The 21,038-nt window shown below is 37.0% G+C and overlaps 3 protein-coding genes and 10 non-coding genes across 14 annotated transcripts in view; 7 read left to right on the top strand and 6 right to left on the bottom strand.

The window, feature by feature from the left end:
- The window catches only part of LOC6540885 (ecdysone receptor), a 75,553-nt gene extending 66,535 nt beyond the window's left edge, over positions 1–9,018 (bottom strand). For both annotated transcript variants that reach the window (XM_026979154.1, XM_001970742.3), the window contains exon 1: positions 8,680–9,018. The gene's annotated coding sequence lies outside the window, so the exon portion shown is untranslated. The remainder of the gene's footprint in view (positions 1–8,679) is intronic.
- Positions 1,449–1,521, top strand: Trnar-acg. Its single transcript has one exon. It is a non-coding gene; the product is annotated as a tRNA-Arg (tRNA).
- Positions 1,572–1,645, bottom strand: Trnan-guu. Its single transcript has one exon. It is a non-coding gene; the product is annotated as a tRNA-Asn (tRNA).
- Trnan-guu lies at positions 2,004–2,077 on the top strand. The gene has a single exon. It is a non-coding gene; the product is annotated as a tRNA-Asn (tRNA).
- Trnak-cuu lies at positions 3,187–3,259 on the bottom strand. The gene has a single exon. It is a non-coding gene; the product is annotated as a tRNA-Lys (tRNA).
- Trnak-cuu lies at positions 4,131–4,203 on the top strand. Its single transcript has one exon. It is a non-coding gene; the product is annotated as a tRNA-Lys (tRNA).
- Trnak-cuu lies at positions 4,872–4,944 on the top strand. Its single transcript has one exon. It is a non-coding gene; the product is annotated as a tRNA-Lys (tRNA).
- Positions 9,019–9,525: 507 nt separating the features above from the next.
- Positions 9,526–9,598, top strand: Trnar-acg. Its single transcript has one exon. It is a non-coding gene; the product is annotated as a tRNA-Arg (tRNA).
- Positions 9,599–10,878: 1,280 nt separating this feature from the next.
- On the bottom strand, positions 10,879–10,951 carry Trnak-cuu. Its single transcript has one exon. It is a non-coding gene; the product is annotated as a tRNA-Lys (tRNA).
- A 118-nt stretch (positions 10,952–11,069) lies between these two features.
- Positions 11,070–11,142, top strand: Trnar-acg. Its single transcript has one exon. It is a non-coding gene; the product is annotated as a tRNA-Arg (tRNA).
- Positions 11,143–17,725: 6,583 nt separating this feature from the next.
- Trnar-acg lies at positions 17,726–17,798 on the bottom strand. Its single transcript has one exon. It is a non-coding gene; the product is annotated as a tRNA-Arg (tRNA).
- Positions 17,799–18,954: 1,156 nt separating this feature from the next.
- Positions 18,955–19,575, top strand: LOC6540982 (macrophage mannose receptor 1). Its single transcript, XM_001970741.3, has one exon. The coding sequence runs from the start codon at positions 18,962–18,964 to the stop codon at positions 19,508–19,510; it is 549 nt and encodes a 182-aa protein (XP_001970777.1). The 5' UTR covers positions 18,955–18,961; the 3' UTR covers positions 19,511–19,575.
- Positions 19,576–20,197: 622 nt separating this feature from the next.
- On the bottom strand, positions 20,198–20,983 carry LOC6540974 (rheacalcin-2). Its single transcript, XM_001970740.3, has 3 exons — positions 20,834–20,983; positions 20,668–20,776; positions 20,198–20,617 (listed from the first exon to the last, which is right to left on the bottom strand). The coding sequence occupies exons 1-3, from the start codon at positions 20,978–20,980 to the stop codon at positions 20,343–20,345; spliced, it is 531 nt and encodes a 176-aa protein (XP_001970776.1). The 5' UTR covers positions 20,981–20,983; the 3' UTR covers positions 20,198–20,342.
- Between the last annotated feature and the right edge of the window lie 55 nt (positions 20,984–21,038).

Genomic DNA, 21,038 nt, shown 5'->3' with positions numbered 1-21,038 from the left:
TTTTTGTTATTTTACGAATAAAACAATAGAAATTTTATGACTGTTAGACCGGTAGTGGAAGTGCATTTTCAAAGGAAATTTTCAAATTTTCCTAGCTTGTCAATAGAAATTGGACAGAAAAACAACAAAATTAAAAATAAAGCAAACAAATTTTTAATGGGCAACAAAGTTTGCACTTAAAACTATCGATTTCCTTGACTATCAGATACCCGATTCCATCTAGTGGAAGTTCTCAAAGAAGTTTCACAATTTTGGGCGGCACTTGCCTGGCTTTTCCAGATCTCGACGGTCATACGGTCGGACAGACGATCATAGACAAATTAGAAATGCCAAAAACTTTTCGGTCTCTCCTATTCTAACTTCCACAACCCAAGCTTTCACGCCCTCAAAAAAGTTTTTATTTTATTAATTTTTTTTTTTTGCAAATTTAATCGATATATTAAAGGAATTTTAAAATTTCTTTCTCGCACTCTTACTATCTGAGGGGCGATATCTGTCGAGGAACTCGACTAAATAGTTTTTTCTTGTTTCATTTAATTTATTATTAGGACCTGTTAAATCCAGAGAAAACCGTGTCAATACTCAGAACATTAATTTAGGCTATAAATATGTATAGATAAAGTATATAAAATGTAAAATGCACAACCTTGAGAAACACAATAATAAAAAAATAAACAAAAATCACCAATTTTTTTCTTAGGGGTTAAATGACACTGCCCGTTTCGTGCGAATTAAAAGAAATTTAAGAGAAAAATCCGTTCACAACGATCTCGATTTAAGTATTTTTGATCTCAAGTCTAGTCAAGATCGACTCATGCTCTTGAGATGAAGCGATCTCGCTGTTTTAAGACAAACCGCTCTTGATTCGAATTGCCAATTAAAAATACAAAGTTTGTATTAAAAACTTTATTTTATTTTAAAGAAATGTTACAAATAAAATATTTTTTTCAATAATTATTTAACAAATAATAATATTAAAAACTTTGTAAAAGCCAAGATTTCCTTCGTCTCAAAATCAGAGAGTAACCGATATAGAATTTTTTATGTTCCTAATTTTTCTGGGTGTATAATATTAATTTTTCATCTTTTTAGTTCCTATGATTCATTCAACCAGTGGTCACATATGTATGCTTTATAAAGTCGGATTATATATTTTCTTAACAATAAAGGGTCTATTTATTTTAACTGCTGAAACTCAGATCGACAAAATCTCTTTAAGAGGGCTTGTTTTCTTTTTACACCTCGGTGATGAACCACAGAGAACGTATATCGACGATCACATACCCGTTACTGCTAAAAGAAGTGCAAGGGAGATAAAGATATGTAAGTAGGATAGGATCTGAAAAAATTTCTCTGCAGGGTGTTGTAAGGTGGATTTCTTTTCAAACAAATTCATAGAGTAGGTCTCACTTACAGATGCTGAAATGATACCTTCTATACCACTACAAGGTCCTGTGGCGCAATGGATAACGCGTCTGACTACGGATCAGAAGATTCCAGGTTCGACTCCTGGCAGGATCGGATATATTTTTTTGTGTTTACCTATTTTTTAACTTTATTCAAAAATAAAGCGCCCCCGGGTGGACTCGAACCACCAACCTTTCGGTTAACAGCCGAACGCGCTAACCAATTGCGCCACGGAGGCAGATGATTCTTAATTATGAAGAAATATTTAATTATATATTCATTTGAAATTATCTGAAAAAACCAATCATATTATTACAATTTGACAAAACTTATTTAATATTTATGGAGATCGTTTCCATTAAATTTAAGTCAAAAAAATTCGAAAAAAACCCCGAAATTGATACGCGCCCCCGGGTGGACTGGAACCACCAAAATGTTGGTTAACAGTCGAACACGCTAATCAATTGCGCCACGGAGGCCCTTAAATAAGTAAAAAAAAAAAATTTGAAAATAAAATATTTCATAGTAAATCCCTTAAAAGAATTTTTGAATGGGTTCTTGCTAGAATTTTAGTGTAACTTTGTAAGAATACCGAAGCCTCCGTGGCGCAATTGGTTAGCGCGTTCGGCTGTTAACCGAAAGGTTGGTGGTTCGAGTCCACCCGGGGGCGGAATAAGTTTTTTAGATTTATGTTTCTATTTTATTCTATAAATTTAGAATATTGAGTCCAAACATACGTGTACAATTTGAAATCAAAACTTTTGTACTTTTGAGGTTGCCATCCGTCACTTGTTTTCCCGTTACTCGGCCGTATGAACACCTCGATCTCAGGAACTATATAAGCTAGAGAATTGAGATTAAGCTTACAGCTTCCTGAAACATAGACGCAGTGCAAATTTGTTTCCAAATGTTGCCACGACGCCAAAAAACCGCCAACAAACTGCCACGCCCACACTTTTGAAAAATGTTTTGATATTATTTCATGTTTTTTATAAATCTTGTAAATTTCGATCGATGTGCAGAAAGACTTTTTGCCACGCCCACTCTAACGCCCATAAACTACCCAAAACTGTTACGCCCACCTTTTGAAAAATGTGTATCTTAAATTCAAAAATGTAAATTTTGTAACCAAAATTGAAAAGGTTTATTCGAGGTATTAAGATAACAACTTTTAAAAAGCAAAGATAGCGTATGAAAATGCTTTTTTTAACTTCAGGGTGTTAATGGCTATACTAGCAATTTATTAAAAACTAAAAAATAATACTATTTGGCATTATTTAGTAACATGCCTCAAAATAGCGTTTGGATATGCTCATACAAAATTTATAAGCGAAAACGGTAAATTGGGGAATTTGTTGTTTTTTTTAATAATAACTAACTAATAAATAACTTTAAACAGATATTTTGTACCGCGTTGCATTTCAAGCGCTACACAGCTTTAAGTTTTGAACGAAATTGTTAAGCTCGTTTTCGAAAAATCAAAAAAAAAAGTTTAAAAAGATATTTTTTATATAGATAGAACACAGATTATACTCCTATTATTTTTTAAATGTGGTCCGCTTACTAGTTTGCCCACTAAATCTGGGGTCCACATCCCTAAGGTACATATTAGCGCAGGCTGCGTGACCATCTATATTTCTCTCGATCTATTAGATATACCCCTTACTTAACAGTGGCGATTAAAAGAGTTTTCTGCTGTTAAATAGTAGATACTTACGAGCCTTGCATCTGGCCTACTTTATTAAAAAAATTATTAAATTTTAAAAAAAATGTATAATTCGCCCAACGTGGGGCTCGAACCCACGACCCTGAGATTAAGAGTCTCATGCTCTACCGACTGAGCTAGCCGGGCCACTTGATCAACTTAAAACAATATTTTCAGTTACGCCACTGGCATCGCCAAAATCTACGGAATATCACAGCAGTTCTATGATTTTTGTTGATTTTATTTTTGTTTTATGGTTACAAAATGGTGATGATTTCCGAATTAATGTCTTAGGAATTACCACTGTTGGTGAATAAGAGAGAGAGAGGTCGTCTAGGCTAACCTTATTTCTAAGTCAATGCTTGGATAAAAAGTACATATGTATATGTATTTTCTTGCAGTAATTATATAATTAGAAAATTAGAAAATGCCGATAAATGATATAATGATGTATGATCATGATCATGATGTATGATATATGATTACATATTACATTTGTATGTATATATACATGTATGTATGTATTTATGTATTGTATGTATTTTAAACATATGGTCTCCTTTCCTGTGTTGCATTTCTGACTAAAATCAATATATGTGCTTTTGCAAGGGTATAACAAATGATGTTCATAAAAAGTCAAAACATAGTTTATTGGGCGTGACAGTTTTTGGCTGTTGTTTTTGGCCCCGTGCTCAGTATATGCATGCTTAAACTTCCATTCTAGCTTTCATGGTACACGAAATCTCAAAGTTCATACGGAGAAACAAATAGACAGAAGGACATGGCCAGAACGACTCAGTTAGGGATCCTAATTAAGAAAAAATTTAACTAATGGGGTTTGAAAAGCTTCATCTACCTGCTACATACTTTTTAAAAAATCTTTTATTTTACTAGTATTTTACTAGTATAATAAATCGATCGTAAAAGTTTTTTAATTTTGAAATGTCGAAGATGTTCATATAACCGTTCTGATTTGGCAAAATTTGCTTCCGTTTTTTTTCTGTACTTCGAATATCTAGCCCGGCTAGCTCAGTCGGTAGAGCATGAGACTCTTAATCTCAGGGTCGTGGGTTCGAGCCCCACGTTGGGCGAATATTATTTTTTATCGCAATATTAGAGCACAGTCTAGTCCAATCATAAGGTAATAAGTTTACCGTAAAACTTTGGGGATTATATACAAAAACAGCGCGGAGTAATATCCCTCATATTGTTGCTAAATGCGCATCGAAAGACATTCCATTTGCTATAATCGGATCCTCCTTTTTTAAGTAAAATATATTTATATTTATATTTATTTTGCTAAATGTAGTGCGCTTACCCGTTATTTAATTACCCGTTTTGATTAGCAAATATAAATTTGTCATCAGGATAACTATCAAAATTAATCTAGCCATGCTCTTCTGATCTTCCGGCTGTCTGCATCATAGTGAACTATGTGACATGGCGTGCACTCATAAGATTGTTGAATAACACCCCGCCCATTTTAATGTCCCCAAACCGATCAAAACTTTCCAATCCAAAATATTTGAAAAATATTAAAACGCCTTCAAAGCTGCTCACCGTTCAAAAATGTTTCTTTAAATATAATTTTTTTCTAATCTGGAAAGAACATTTTATAATGAACTATTTCGACTGGTCAATTTCGATCCCTTTTGTTTTAAATTACTGCGAGTTTTTTATTCCCTACATCCTATTGCAACCATTTTGGAATTATACTGCGTCTGGCCGACATTAGGTAGTTTATAATATACATTATTCAGCCCGGCTAGCTCAGTCGGTAGAGCATGAGACTCTTAATCTCAGGGTCGTGGGTTCGAGCCCCACGTTGGGCGGATCTTTTTTGTTTGTGATAAACATGTAGAGCAAGTTTATCCTTTTAGCTCTGGTATGTTTTTATAACGGCTATCCATAGATGTAGAAGGAAGCGTTTCCGACCCGGAAGAATGGCCCCCTGTCTGCCCATATGAACGTCGAGATCTCAGGAACTATAAAAGCTATTCCTCGACTATCAGATATCCATTACTCAGCTAGTGGGAGTGCGAATATTCGAAAGTTCAACAATATTTTTGGCATATCAATCTCATTATTCCGACCATGTGAAGTATATAAGTATGTACATATATTCTTGATCAGGATCAAGACCTGAGTCGATCTGGCCAGGTCCGTCTGTCCGTTTGTCCGTATGAATGCCTCGATCTCTGGAACTGCAAAAGCTGTTGAGTTTGCTTCCAAATGTTGCCCACTCTAACCCCCACACTTTTTGCCGCGCCCAAACTGAACAAAACTGTCACGCCCACATGTTTAAACAAAATTTTAAGTTTTCTTCATTTTATTATTTTTTTATCACAATTGCTACCGATATTCCAATATTCCAGAAAATGTTAAAATTTCTCGTTTGCACTTCCAATAGCTGAGTAAACGGGTATCTGATAGTCGGGCAACTCGACTATAGCATTATATTTTGTTTAAAACTGTGGGCGTAACAGTTTTCAGGCGTTAGAGTGAAAATATATCAAAACATTCCAAAAGTGTGGACGTGGCAGTTTTTGGTGGTTTGTGGGCGTAAGAGTGGGTGTAGCAATATGTGCTGCGCCTTTGTCTCTGTAATAGTTCCTGAGATCTCGACGTTCATATGGACGGACAGACAGACATGGCCAGATCGACTTCGCTATTGTTCGTCGGTTTATATGGTCGGAAACGCTTGGAAACGTAAGGTACAAGGAAACGTTATCGATCCTAGTACTTTTGTCCGTTTTATTTTCAGCTTAGTCTTTACAGACATTAATTTAACTAAGCTGTAAGTGTAAAACTCATTTTGCTTTCCGTTGTTATTTCCAATCAAAAATGGGTACTCTCATTTTCAACGTGTAAGCAAAGCACTTTGGGGTATTTGACTCAAAACAAGAAAATTGTGCCAGCCAATTTTATTTTTTAATATTTTTAAATTAAACCAATGTAAAAAGAGTAGAAGCTAGCTTTGCCGAAGCAATGGCTCTTAACTATGACATCTTTTTTAATATTATCAATTACAATTTCCTAAGGCAACAATTTAAGTATGAATCTCTTTATTTTTGTATATAACTTTAAAAATTTTGTCAGTTTTTTATGATTTAAACTTGATTTAAAATTTAAATGATTTAAATATGTATGTAGTTGTAAATACAAAGTAAAAATAACACATAAATAAATGTGTATAAAATTAGTTTATAATCTGTTGATGTTTCATTGAAGTCAAATTACTCAATGGTAAATAAAATAAAAAGAACAATCAATATATTACACAACAAAAAAATTGTTTACCTAAAATAAATAGTAATACTTGATGTCTTAATTCAGCTTGATATCAGGCACTTTCGGACTTGAAGTGACTTTTATCTTACCTCGTAAAGATTTTTTTTTGCTCACAGCTAAATTTTATGTATATACGACGATTAAAAAGATTTAAAAATAATTTATTGCGGAGAATTTGAGTAGTATCGATTTCGGTACAGAGACGAAAAAATCTGGTCTAGCCACTGAAAACTTCGGAGGAAGTCTAAATAAAATAATTGTTAATGAATGTATTTTCGTCCGCTACACAAAATCGGAAGTTGAACACTAACTAATGAAGAAAAAAAGGAGTAAAGCCGGATAGAATAGAAGATAAGAGAAATAATGTATGCCGCGTAGATACAAAATAAAGCGATATGAGGGAACTTACCGACGCAATACATTTTTTGTTGCGTAGGTTAGGGTGAGCAGCTCCCACACTCGCACATTCGCACAGACATACTGAGATTGCGGATTGCACTGGACAACTCCAATGGGCTTTCCCGTCTGACAACATGCCATTGTCAAAGAAAGAGCGTAGAAACAGGCAGATTGCGTTAAAGACTCCAAGAGATGGAAACTATAATCGTTTCAGAACTCAACGCAACAGCGGCAGAGTAGACCGGATGGCGGACGGACAAGCATTGAGTCCGATGTCAGGGGCATGAAGTTGCAATGAAAATGAAATTGCAAACGGCCCAACACAAGGCGGGATATTTATACGAGACTGCATAAGTGTGAGCGCCGCGCATTATATTTAGTTGCTAGTGCCTGGTTCTACTATGTTCTGTGCGGCGGTTTTTAGATACATATGTATCCGCGAGATACTTTTCTGCAGGCAAAGGGGACGTCGAACATTTTGCACCATCCCCATTCTCTGCGCTATTTTCGCTTTCAACAAATGTCTGCTGTAGCGTCCTATGGCGAAGTTGCAACCCAAAATGGACGACGATGTCTCTCGGCCTGCTAGACTTGTTTTCTGTTGCACTTAGCATGTTGATAGGGCCCAAAAGACTCTAGAACTTTTGTTCAGAATAGCGCCGTTTGTGTTACCGAACGAATGAATGCCAGATTTTACAAAAATGTTTTCCTTTTTAGTGAGGTATTTTAAAGGTAATTACCACATTCAATTGCGAAGTGAATTTCGGCAAATATTTCGGTGGCTATAAGGTGAATCATTGAATTATGTATATCTTCTGTTTAATTAAAAACAAAAAGGATACTTTATTGTTATTCGCATATTTCAAACTCTGTGGAAACATTTTCACAATTATTGCTTTTATACTACGGATCATATTCTGATCATATTCTTATTCAACCTGTAATAATTATGACATGGCGTTAACTGCACCACTGCTATACATATGAAGATGGTATATGTATGTACATATGTATATGGCATGCTGAAATAAGCTTTGTATCGTACTTCTATTTTTCTTCAATCTAGAATACTTTTATTTAAATGTATACTCGTCTTCATTGCGCACTCTTCCATAGTCTTCTTAATTTTTTTGTAATATATTATTTATATATTTTGTTTAGTGTTATTAAGGCGAAATTTTCCACAATATCCATCAACAAGTTTGTCGATATATAATCGAAAAAAAAAACGATTAAAAAAAATAAATTAAAAAAAAACGGTTAAAATGATAAAAATAAAAAAATTCTTTAAAGTTAATACGCGTTTATGCATACAAGTTCCTATAGTTCACCAAAATCGCGAGTAGCTTAAAACCTTCCCAAAATGTTAGTATAAATAGAACATTCGTACTTTGAATAAAAGCAGAGTTCCGATGGTAGACCTGCATTAACAACATTAACGAGTTAACCGCGACGTTCGCAGAGTCTGCGAGTCTTCTGCTTCCGCGGAGGCCTACAAACACACATAGGGAATGAGAAGAGAGTACAATATAAAGATAGAGAGAAAGAACCGCAAAGAAAGAGAGAACGGCAAGCACACACCAATATACATATGTACTTACGAACGAATGTAAGTGCGAAGAAGAAACGGCAACTAAACAAAGAGCACAAGAACCACGCAGACAATTATGCCCACAAAAAAGCAATAATACAAGAGCATGGGGAAACAACAACGACGTCTGCTTGCCCCAATCTACATATGTGCTTTTGTATTACGTTTTCTCTTCTCTTTCTGCTCCCGAGCAGAAGCAGACGATGAAAACAAAAAAGCATGTGAGAAACAGAATAGGCAAGGCACCAAGAAAAGTGATAAAGAAAGATTCAAATAAGACGGATACCTTTTGTAGACTTACGACTCGTATGCCCTATGCTGCAACTTCCAGAAGCTAAGCACTAAATTTGTTTACTTTTGGCACTCTGTGTTCGCGTTTTTCACCGCTCACTCACTAAAACACACACCCAAACACAACTACATAGGTTCATAATTTAAGTAACTATTCCAATAGTAGTTTCCACAAAAGCCTTACGGGGCACAACGTCGATTGGCCTCAAAACGTTTCTTAGACCCCGAAACACGCATTTTTCTTCGGAAGATTAGTCTTCAATTGATTGCCACTACTGGCTTCTACCGCTCTCGAGAACTGCACACTTCGAAAGTCAACGACGGACTGAGAACCACTGATTTTCTCCCTCGGTGATGACGCTTTGGTTCGCTCTCAACGCGTGTTGGCGTCGCTGCAGTCCATGGTTTTGTAGGGGGTGGAGTTGCATCCTTGTTGCATTCAACAAAAAATAGTCGAAGAATGCAAAGTTTACTTACATACATATGGAGGTAGCCGTGCTTGGGAACCCAATGAAACATTTAAAATTATTAGAATATGCTGCTAACCGTAAGCACATTAATTCAAAGAACGTTAATCTATTATTAAATTTTAAGTATATCTCTTTTCATAACTGAAAAACACATCGAATAATTTTTGAATATCATATATAATTAGTAAACATTCCATTTAATATGTGAATATGCCACAAAAAATATACATATCTTAACATACACATATGTGTAATTTTGGGAAAATGTCACCTAATGCACTGCTTGGATTGGGGTGTCGATAACAGTGTGCAGAAGTAATTTACGAGCTTGGCATTCTAGTTGTTTGAACTTTTACACTTTTATAGCAAGCGGTCCTGTGGCGCAATGGATAACGCGTCTGACTACGGATCAGAAGATTCCAGGTTCGACTCCTGGCAGGATCGATTTTTTTTAACGTTTATTATTAAATAGCATTCTTTTTTCAAAAGGTATGTTAAGCACATTACATATCCTTGATTTTTGATTATTATTTTAATAGCTCTTCTCAAGACGTTCATTCGCAAAAGGCAAACAGACTGACGGCCATACATATGTATGTACAAATTACAAATACAAATATGTATGATCAAATTTTTGGCAAATCGATAAAAATGTATAAGATTAATAAACAAATTTTTTCAAAAGTGTGGGCGCGACAGTTTTGGGCGGCTTGTGGAAGTTAGAGTGGGCGTGGGAACATAACTTCTAGCTTTTATAGTTCCTGAGATCACGACGTACAGACGGACATGGCCAGATCGATTCGGCTATTGATACTGATCAAGAATATATATCCTTTTTATGATCGGAAGCGCTTCTTTCTGCCTGTTACATACTTTTTAACGAACCTAGAGTACCTTTTTACTCTACGAGTAACGGGTATAATTAGAAGGTGAAGATGCCTAACACCATATGATGCTTTCTCACTTTTTCTCTTGAATATTTATTCAACAGCCAGCCGCTCTCTTGTACGCATACTGCGACTGTATGCAGACGTATTCTCAAGCATTGTTGTTGCGTTTACTACCACAAGAAACATTCTATTTATAGATCTTTACGCTCTTAACTCTGTGCAATAGCACTATGGGGCCAACGACCACATTTGTTGGTCAAAACTAACAATTGGCTCAGTTCGAGAGATCTCGTGCTAAAACTTTGCAATATTTTTTTTTGTAATTAAAGACCAGAATATTTAAAAATTAATAGCTACGTGTTACCAGTAGAAGTAATCCGACCCCACCAATCTGGCCAAAGACTTTAGAATTTTTATATTGGTCGTTGGTCTGGCCATGTCCATCTGGCCGTAAGAACGCTGTAATCTCAAAAACTATAAAAGCTAGGAAGTCGAAACTAATGCTAACGCAGCGAACGTTTGTTTCAGAAGGTTGACACTCTCACTTTAGCGCCCACAAGCCGCCCAAAACTGCCACGTCTCCACTTTCGAAAAATAAAATTTGTTGTTTATTTTTTATTTTGAAATTGCACTCGAATTTCATGCACTCGTTTTCAATCCCTCCAATAAATATTACGTTCCGCTCTTGTGCACAATGGAAAACGCATGTATGTAAACCTATGTACGATTAAAAGATAGAAAATGTAGACTTTCGCATGCGGGTTTTAGGTGTGACTTCGCTTAGCATGTTGGTTTCAAAAAGCCCTATGCAATATTACATCTAAAAAAATATGTCGCCCAACGTGGGGCTCGAACCCACGACCCTGAGATTAAGAGTCTCATGCTCTACCGACTGAGCTAGCCGGGCTGTGCTGGTAAGAGGAATAATTAACTTTTTGAGAGTGCGCGGTTCTTGCCGTCTCGGAATAGCTTTTTAACTGAGGGAATTTAGATCTTCATGGCATTTACAATTAAAGCTGCCATGCGGTCCTGTGGCGCAATGGATAACGCGTCTGACTACGGATCAGAAGATTCCAGGTTCGACTCCTGGCAGGATCGATACTTTTTTGTTTTTTGTCCCACCGAATTTTTAATTTTTTTTAAATATGTTTATCAAAGTGGCTATAGCTGCATAAAATGAATTGTTGTTTTAGTGAAAAAAAATTCAACATAAGTAAATGTTCCAGACAGAAGGCGAGTTAATAAATCCAAATCCGTGGACGGCAGTTTTTTGTTAAATCGGACGACTGCTATATGATAGCCGTTATAGGAACAGTTAGAAAGTTAATAGAAAAAAATGATCGGTCCGTTGTTTTTGTTAAAAAGTATTCTTATATCGTTATACATATATACTTCATAGTTTCGGAGAAGCCGTCTTCTACCTGTTACATACTTCTCAACGAATCGTGTATATCAAATAAATAAATATGTGTATACAAAGTATACTATACACCGAAAAAGCTTCGGAGATTGCTGAAAGGCAACCTACTGATAGGGAATTTTAAAAGTGCAAAAGTGAATTTTAAACATGCAACTTCGTCCTAACGGAGCGCGAACGGACAGGTGAAAAGCGAAACGACCTTGTGGACATCCTTCTAGCTCTTAAGCTCTTAAGGCTGCTGCCATTCCGGAGAAGTTGTAAAAGATAATTAACTTCGACTACTTAGTTGCCCAGGCAGCTACTTTTCAGACCGCCGGATTTGAAACTAGTTCGTCCACAATAACGCTGTCGCTTTATGAGCTGCGGCAAGAGATCGTTAACTCTTTGACGATGATCACATAAGCAATGAGCGTATTCAGGTATTCAGGAGATGCCTTACCTATCTCGGGGTTTCAACAAGACACTCCGCAAGTATCCGATTGTGGTCTATATAGAACGAGAGTGCTCTCAACCGGCGGAAGGTGAGGTGAACCACTCCACAACATGGAGCTGCCGCACGGGATGTCGGCTTTTGTCATTTATCGGGATCCCCAGTACTGGCTGGACCCAGACAAGTTCGATCCAGAGCCCTTCAATCCGGGCAACCGCGATAATCTCAACATGGACGCAAACATGCCGTTTGGTGTTGGTCCGCGAAACTGCGTTTGGATCTGCCCACAAAACATCCAAAAGTGCCACGCCCACAGTTTTGAAAAATGCTTAGATATTTTTTCATTTTTATCGATTTGCCAACAAAACTTTTTGCCACGCACATAGTCTGCCCAAAACTGTAATTTTATTATTTTTCCAATTTCCAGCGATATTCTAGAAAGTGTTGAAATTTTCTGTTCGCAGTCACTCTAGCTGAGTAACGGGTATTGATAGTCGTGGAACTCCATTATAGCATTCTTTGTTTTGATTTAATTTGCTTAAGCACAATCTGGAGCTGGGGCTCAAAGCGACAGAACGGAGTGCCAAACTTCATTCCGGGCCGTAATCTGATTCTTGCAGTCATCAAAGCATTCACAAAATTCTAAGTGTATCATCTAGGCATCCACTTTTAGATAATTACCGATTGCAAAGCCTTCACAAAAACGTTGGAAAATCAAGAACTTTGTACAACAGTCGCCCGCTTGGCCTTATTTTTACAAGAGTTGATTACGAATTGGAGCATCCATCGGGAACACGTATAAAACATATAGACGCTCCCAGCAGTTACCCAGCTATGAAGTTTGGTGACCAAAGTATCTCGTAGCAGTTGTGGATGCCTTTACTAAGTTTGGTTGGCTGTACCCGACTAATCGACCACGGCAAATTATGTCATTACAAAACTGCGTAATTGTAATTGTATCTAGCATCCCTGCAATCATTATTTATGATCGAGGGTCTGCATTTACTTCGCGGGACTTAAATGATTGCTTTGACGAGAACATTGACCTGATCAAGACGAACATGATCAAGATTAAGACTGGACTTCAAGTGACTAAGCGAACAAACCGATTTAAAAGCTAAGCCAAATCTCCAAGTTGAAGAGTTCAAGACGTACTATGATGATGTCAACAATGCATTCGGTGTGCTTGCTTTTCCCTACCTTACCTAAGACATGAACCATTTATGCTTATAACACTAAAGTAGGATTAAGTAGGACAGACGAGAGGAGAACAACGAAGAAAAAGATGAGAAAAAGGAGAAAAACAAGGAGAGCGGAGTTCAGTTCGAGCTTTTGACGAGTGCAGTCCTAAGGCGTTGGCCGAAAGACGGAAGATCAATTCTCTTGAATACTTATCTGCTATATTTTGTAATTAATTATTATTATCTTATTATTATTAACTTATCTGCTATATTTTGTAATTAATTAATCTACATCCTACAAAATTATTAATAAACTTTAGTTAATAAACTCAAAACCCCACATTTTTTTATTATTTACAAAAAGAGTCAATACAGTGTATGGACAAACTGAATATCGGAGTATAAGGACTCCGTTTAGCCAAACGACTTTTGCCAACGACCCTACCACGCATCGTCCGGCTCGGTTAGCACTTAGATGAAGGACCGCTTGAAATCTTCGCGTGTTGTGGGCCCCGTCGAAAACTCTTAGCTGCCTTGTTATATTACTATTATTATTACTGTAGCAACATGTATTAAATATAACTAATGGCCTAATAATATAACTAATTTTTTAAGAAAACAAAGATTTAAATTTAAACTCGACCAACTAAATATGCATTCGTCATCTCAACTTTTTGGCTTTTATAGTTCCTGGACAGACGGACATGGCCAGATCGACTCGGCTATTGATCCTGATCAGGAATTAATGTATATACTTTATATGGTCGGAAAAGATTTATTTTGCTAGATTTGTTGAAAAGTATTTAATTAAACAAATCTAGTATGCCCTTTTACTCTACGAGTCACGGGTATAAAAATTTATTTTTAAATATACCACAAGCAGAAAAACACAAAACTGTTTATGCCATTTAAATATTTTCATTTAACAAAATAATCCTTAAACAATTATGAGGTTTATTTGTATTATGTTCTTACTGAAGGCACATCTGCAAAATTTGTATTTTCTAATGTACATACATACATATATTGACTTTTTTGAGAAACTCAAGTAAGTCACAAAACACGAGAAACTTCTATCTTTTTAATTTTTGTTCATTTATTTTATTTACGTCGGTCGTTTTAAGGCAAATTGATTTAGAACGAAGTACTAGGACCAAATATACAAATAACAATTCGCCCTTAAATTTAGTTTTTTTTTTTTTTTGTTCTAGCTTTTTATTTATTATTTAAAATCTGTCCTAGTGGACAATAATAAAATTTTATGGGGGAAACATTAGCGTAAGGGGAGTACTTGGAATGTACTTGGATACGGTTTAAATTTAGTGCCAACGAAAAAAAAACGCCCGTAAGTTTAAAAAATCAAACTTAAATTAGAAAACACAAAATTTGCATGGCACGTTATCTTGAATGTAAAGTCTTAAGCCTTACTTCTATAGTGCGTGGTGCATGGAAAATTGTCCTAAGTCTTTGGTTATATTCTCTAATACAAAACATTTTTTTTTATGATTGTAGAAGTCACCCTTCACGTTTCCTTGGTGATCTCGACACTGTCCAGCACAAAAGTCTTGAAAACTTCTACAAGATCTGCAGAATACTTGAAGATATTTTTTTAATAAAACTCCACATCACGTAAAGCTCCACATGCGAAACCAAAAATGTAGGTGGAATGCAATGGGAAATAAAATGACATCAAATTTAATGATAAACTGCAGCTAAGCCAATTTACAGTTGACTTGTTCTAAGGGTGCAACTGCAACTGCCACCGACAAGGGCACTGGCAAATGCGTGGCACGCAACTCAATGACTTTGGACTGACCTTCTTATTTGGATTTGCAAGCAACTGCTCCCTTCGGCATATCGGGAAATCGCGTGCGACTTTTTATACGAGTGTTGCGTAACTTTTGCCACCTTTCGCGGGAGTGGTTTTCCCATCCGATTGAATCGCAGCCCTTCTAGGACGAATCGAACAAGGAAAGACACTCAGATAAGGACATCCACCTGCAGCCGCTAGTAGCTGACAGTGGGTCGTTACTTGCTTGACTTGGCCATTAGTTTTAATTAGCCAGTGGCCATTGCATAAATGTGTTTCTGCTAGATTACTCTCGACTTTAGCATCATGACCACACTGAAACTGGTATTAAACTTCGCCTTGAGCGGGAAATTACATGCAAATCGACATTAAATTAATATACTCGAGAATTGCATGGCTCCCTACGTTGCTCGTCTTCTAATTAGCTCAAAACTTTTTACCCCCTCAAAACCTTGCGCTTGCTTTACCAGAAAATGGGTTAATTAACGAACTGGGCGCCTGGACGCACCCTTGCTGTCCCCAACTTTATGAAAGAAAAATTGAACGATTAAATCTTAAAGATGCACTTTGTGGCACCGATTTGTTCGTCACTGATCTGAGCTACCGATAAGTAATATTTATGTCCTCGTCCATATTTGGATCACTAGCCGAATCGGTCTGGTCATGTCCGTCTATCAGTTGGTATGAATGTCGTGATCTCCGAAACAATTTAAGCTAGAAGCCAAAACTGTTACGACTACAACTTTGAAAAATGTTTCCATTTTTATTCATTTATGGGCATTCGCATTTTTTATGAATTCGCCAAAAAAATTTTGTAATGCCCGCAAACCGCATACAATTTTAAATAATTATAAATCTTTTTCTTACTTATTTTTAAAAATATATTAAAGCTGTATATTTTATCAGGATCACTAGACGAGTTAATCTGGGCATGTCCGCCGCTGCAAAACATATGTCTGAAATCAATACATCTCTCCAAGGGTATGAAGATTGATCCGTGTCCTTTTAACTATTCATCATTGCTACAAATTAAGATGTTCTTGGCCGCGTCATGTTGAATGCTCAATTAAACTGAAAGACTTGTTGACAAGATGACATGATCTATTAGCTCCAGCTATTTATCTTTGGTCGGTTGCAAGGAAAAGGGCAATTAAATTAGATGGCTAGCGCTGCTCCGGTGTAAATGCTCAAAGCAAGGACATCGACAAGATGGAAGGACCCCTCTTACAGCGGAAAGTCACGCAGCATATATTCACCAAAGACTCCTCGGCAAGCCAATGGGTGCCCCTCCATCCGCTGGAAATCGTTCAACTTAATTTATGCTTTGAGTTGGAAAACTAGAGAATGAGCTTGGCTTTCAACTGTTGGACATTTTCACAGTACGTAAAGCGAAGGTCGACTATCGAAAGCATTCCTTAAGGAGGTTGAAATTCATCAAATAACCTCTTAAATGGTTCTTATTGCACATCTCGGTAAAATCAGGCGAGTAGGAGGAAGGCTTTTTATCTGGGGTTTGCCATTTTTAAAATGTTTATTACTTCTGGGTTATAGTAAATCTTCGTCCGTGCTTAAGAATTTATTGAAAAGTCGTGTCCAAGAGTTTTTTAGTTTATTATATGTTCAATTTCTTTCAAAGACATCGCACACAACAACTATCACAAAAAAGAAAATTTTAATAAAAATATATTAAACAATTGAAATTTGTTGTCATTTTTATAGATACATATAGGCAGAAAATTACAATTGGCAAAATATGAACAGGACAGCTTCTAAAATAGCATTTTGCAATGCATTTTTAACGACTTATTTCACAAGTATATACCCTCAGGTGTTCAGAACTCATTGGGTATTTATAGTTGTTTTCCCGCTAAACTAGCGGTGTTTTTAACGTAGTAGAACTAATTGAATATAACAAATTAATATATATTATATTTTTCCATCAGCCTCAATTTTTACATTTTATTTTTTTCTCCTCTATTGCTTTTTTTTTTTAATTTTTTCCAAGTCGTGATATGCTCTTTCTTTTTAGTTTTTATACCCGCTACTCGTAAAATAAAGGGGCGTACCAGATTCGTTGAAAAGCATGTAACAGGTAAAAGGAAGCTAGAAAGTGATACCCGTTATTTAGCTAGTGGAAGTTGAAGCGAGAAATTTTAAAATTTGTCAGGCATACTAATAGAAATAGTGAAGAACAAGAATTAAATGAAAAAAAAGAAGAGAGAATGCTTTAGTCGAGTTCCCCGACTATCAGATACCCGTTCCTCAGTTAAAAATTAAAAATGTTTCAAAAGTGTGAACGTGGCAGGTTTGGACGGCATGTGGCCGTTTTTTTTATTAGTCTTGTAAATTTGTATTGATTTGCCAAAAAGTTTTTTGCCACGCCCAAACTTATGCCCACAAGCCGCAAAAAAACTGCCATGCCCACACTTTTGATAAATGTTTTGATATTTTTTTTAATATATGTATATTCTATATATTTCTAGCCAATTCCTATTGGTAGCCAACAACATTTTTAGGCAACGCACACAAACCGTCACTTTTAAAAATATGTAGGATATTTTTAACTTTTATTATTTTTTATGTCTATTTCTATCTCTTTTCGAAAAAAATTTGAAAGCTCTCGTTCGCACTCAAGCTTAGTACCGGGTATCTGATAATCGAGCAACTCGACAAAAGCATTTATCGTGTTACTTTTTGATTGGTGTATCACTCGCTATGATCGGAAGCCACAGACTTTCTTGTTCTATTTATTTTCTGAATTGGACTGATGATGTAATAGCGTCCATCCTATTTTATATTACAGGATTTTATAGACTATTTAAAACAAAAAAGTGAAAGTCCGATCCTGCCAGGAGTCGAACCTGGAATCTTCTGATCCGTAGTCAGACGCGTTATCCATTGCGCCACAGGACCACTTAAATAGTATAAAGAAACATTTAGCTAAGAATTATAAGTCTAATATGCCTGATCTTGGCAGGTGGAAAGATGGATTTTTTTTTAAAGTAGATACATAATTGCTTTAAGTTATGGATTAAAGGGAAAAGCATGGTGCACGACGTCATTGCGACAAATGTATCCGATAATAGTTATATATCCGTAATGTAATATCAGCTGGAAAGAGTCCACATATATCTGAAGACATATTTATTTGAAAGGTAATTGGGCCAGAGTCTAAAATATTGCGATTTCCTTCATTTATACTTGTACTTTACATTACGCATTTGATATAGATATCTATACTTATGTAAGTACAGACTACTGCACTGAACGATTACCTTCCACCTGACAATGAATGACCTTCTTTGTAATGCGAATTCTCTGGCCATCGTGCAGCATTGAGGCGAATGCAAATGCAATTCTGAATGGGACGCCATTCCAAGAATTCATATTACGCATACGCCCCGCAGAACGCCACACTTGCCACAATGCAGCCAGCAATTTTTGATTCTATGTCATTTTCCCCCAAGAAGAGGAATTTCAAAGAGGAATAAAGGAGTGGAGGAAGTGCAGCGATCTGTGTTTGCACATTTCGTTGCTGTTTAATCCCAGCGGGAGTCGTAAACACTTGGCAAGCACACAAACACACAAACACAGAGCGATGCCGAAAGGAAATGTGCATCGAGATTGCATGGGGAAAAGTTGGACGAGGGTTCCGCTTTGGCAATTGGCAATCCTTGACCCGTCATAACGTCTCTTTTTCGCCCTCGGATTTCCCCCACTGACAGCTGAGTTAAATGAGATATGCTTTTTACATTTTTTCGATAAATTTCCAGCACATGCATTGGATCGAAGGCTTTTGGGGTGGGATGAAATTATTAGCCAGCGCGAACCTTAACATACAAATGGCCAGCGGATTTGCGCAGCGCTTAAAATTGAGATTTACTGGGGCAATATTTATGGCATAACGCAAGGAGCTAGCTGAAGCTGCTGAAGCTAGCGAGCTGAACCAATTTGGGAAAAGTACTTACTTATGCCCAGATTCAGTGGCTTATCTAGTGACATTGATGAATGCCCGCGTAATTAGTGCATTGGCTATATAAGGGAAGTTCCTCTCTCAACTTGCATTACAAAGCAACATGCGTTCCCTATTCCTGGTTTGTTTGCTCATCGGCTCGGCTTGGTCTCTGCCGGAATCGGACCTCTCACCCACATCCCCAGCTCCCGGGAACGACACCGCCGAGGAGCCCCAGTTGCCCGCATTCTCGCCATTTAGTCTGCGCGATGGCAGGTTCGCCATAGGCACTTTCGCCAAAGTGAACTGGTTCCAGGCCCAGGCCACCTGTGCCGCCTACGGGTACACCCTCGTGAGCATCACATCCGAGCAGGATCAGCGCAGTCTGCGCAATTTCCTCTTCCACTACGCCCGGAGCCAGCAGGATCTGATGACCGATCCGCTCTGGACCTCGGGCACCGACCTGGCCAGCAACAACAACTGGGTGTGGTTCAGCAAGGGTCGCGCCCTCAACTACCGCAACTTCCAAAACGGACTACCGGGCTACTCCAGCGATAACCGCCACTGCCTTGGCATCAATGGCATCAACGGGCTCTGGGTGAACGAGGAGTGCTCAGAGCAGCGCTACTTCATTTGCGAGAAGCGTTGCCAGTTCGATGACGATGTAAATTAACCTGTCCTGACGAAGTGAGTCGAAAAATGTGGGCAGGTGTTAAATAAAATATCAGCCGAGTATGTGCAATTAAAAATGCCTTGAGTATGGTTTTCAATTTTGGGCAAGACAGCCTTAGAGCTTTAGTTGCGTATCAATCAGCTGCGGTTTGCGGAATAATCGCTTTGTAGTGAGCTTTCGATGCTGGGGATACTCCAGTTCCTTGCTCTTATATAATTTACTTAGTTACCATAATACATATTACATATATTACATTTGTAATGAGTATTAATCACGAGTATTGGTTTTCCTCACAGTTGATCCCCGATCGTCTCCTTTATGTATATCCCTAGGAGTGATACTTTTCCCAACAATATAAGTTTAGAGTTACATTCTCTGTGGATAATAATGCATACCCTGTAAGAATAGTTGTTAGTGTCATGATTTTTCTAAAGAAATACGAATCTGGACCTGAGCGATTCAACATTCTTGGGGTTGATATTTTGCTATATATGTATCTATATTTATATACATATGTATCTATACTTGTCAACCCTATTTTTAATTATAATGTATTATTAGATTTATATATACATATTAGAAGTACGGAATCTAGACTGAAATATTCCTATGTATTGACAAAATAAATTTGAATCGAAATGTTTTATGTAAGAACATTTTTTAATAAACTAATTTGAATGTCGCGATTATTTTGAATTCTCAGATTACTAAGACAAACCCAAAGCTAAAACCATCTGGGTTTTTGCATAGTTGAAAGGCTATTACTTCTATTAATTTTGCTTCGGATATTGTTTTTATATATTTTCAGATTGATTAACCCAATATAACCATTTTAAATGTATACTCTTTTGTCTAGCGATGTATTATTTAGCTGACAAACATTTTCGCAAATGAAATTGTGTTTCCGTTGGCAGGGTTCACTATGCCACAAGTTGTCAGCTCCCAAGACAAGGCAGGCGTCTTGCCCTGTTCGATCAGACTTGGGTTCCCTCCTGCTCCATTGTGCGTAAGTCACGGGAATGCCAGTGCTCATCCAGGTCCAGAAATAGCTGCGATCCACCAGATTTGTGGCGCCCAACCAAAAGGTTCTGCTTCCAAATATCCGTTCTACAAAGGGTTAAACATGTAGTAGTTTCCCTTTTCTGAATCAATCTTACCTTCCTTGTTGACGTAGTGAAGCATTAGCTGGTGCTGCTCCTCATTCCTGACAGTAGCTAGGACTGCTCCAACTCTGTTACATACATAGTTAGCTTCCAGCCAGCTTAGCTAAAACAGGAAAATTATTATTAAACAAGAAGGTCATAAGTAGTGAACACAGCTCACTTCAGCAAAACCAGCCACTGAAAAATACGCATTGCACTGAAGTTGCGGATTACACTTTTGATGAAAATTAAAATCCGTGATGTTAATGTTACTGGATGCTATTACCAAAAAAGGCAAGCTACAGATCATGAACAATATGGTAACCATACTGAATAGGACACATCCAGAAATTAATGCATTTATATTGCCATGTCTAGAAAATATC

The sequence above is a fragment of the Drosophila erecta genome, unplaced genomic scaffold (assembly GCF_003286155.1).
Source record: "Drosophila erecta strain 14021-0224.00,06,07 unplaced genomic scaffold, DereRS2 tig00000055-arrow-pilon, whole genome shotgun sequence".
NCBI lineage: Eukaryota > Metazoa > Arthropoda > Insecta > Diptera > Drosophilidae > Drosophila > Drosophila erecta.
This window is presented reverse-complemented; position numbering and strand designations above follow the sequence as displayed.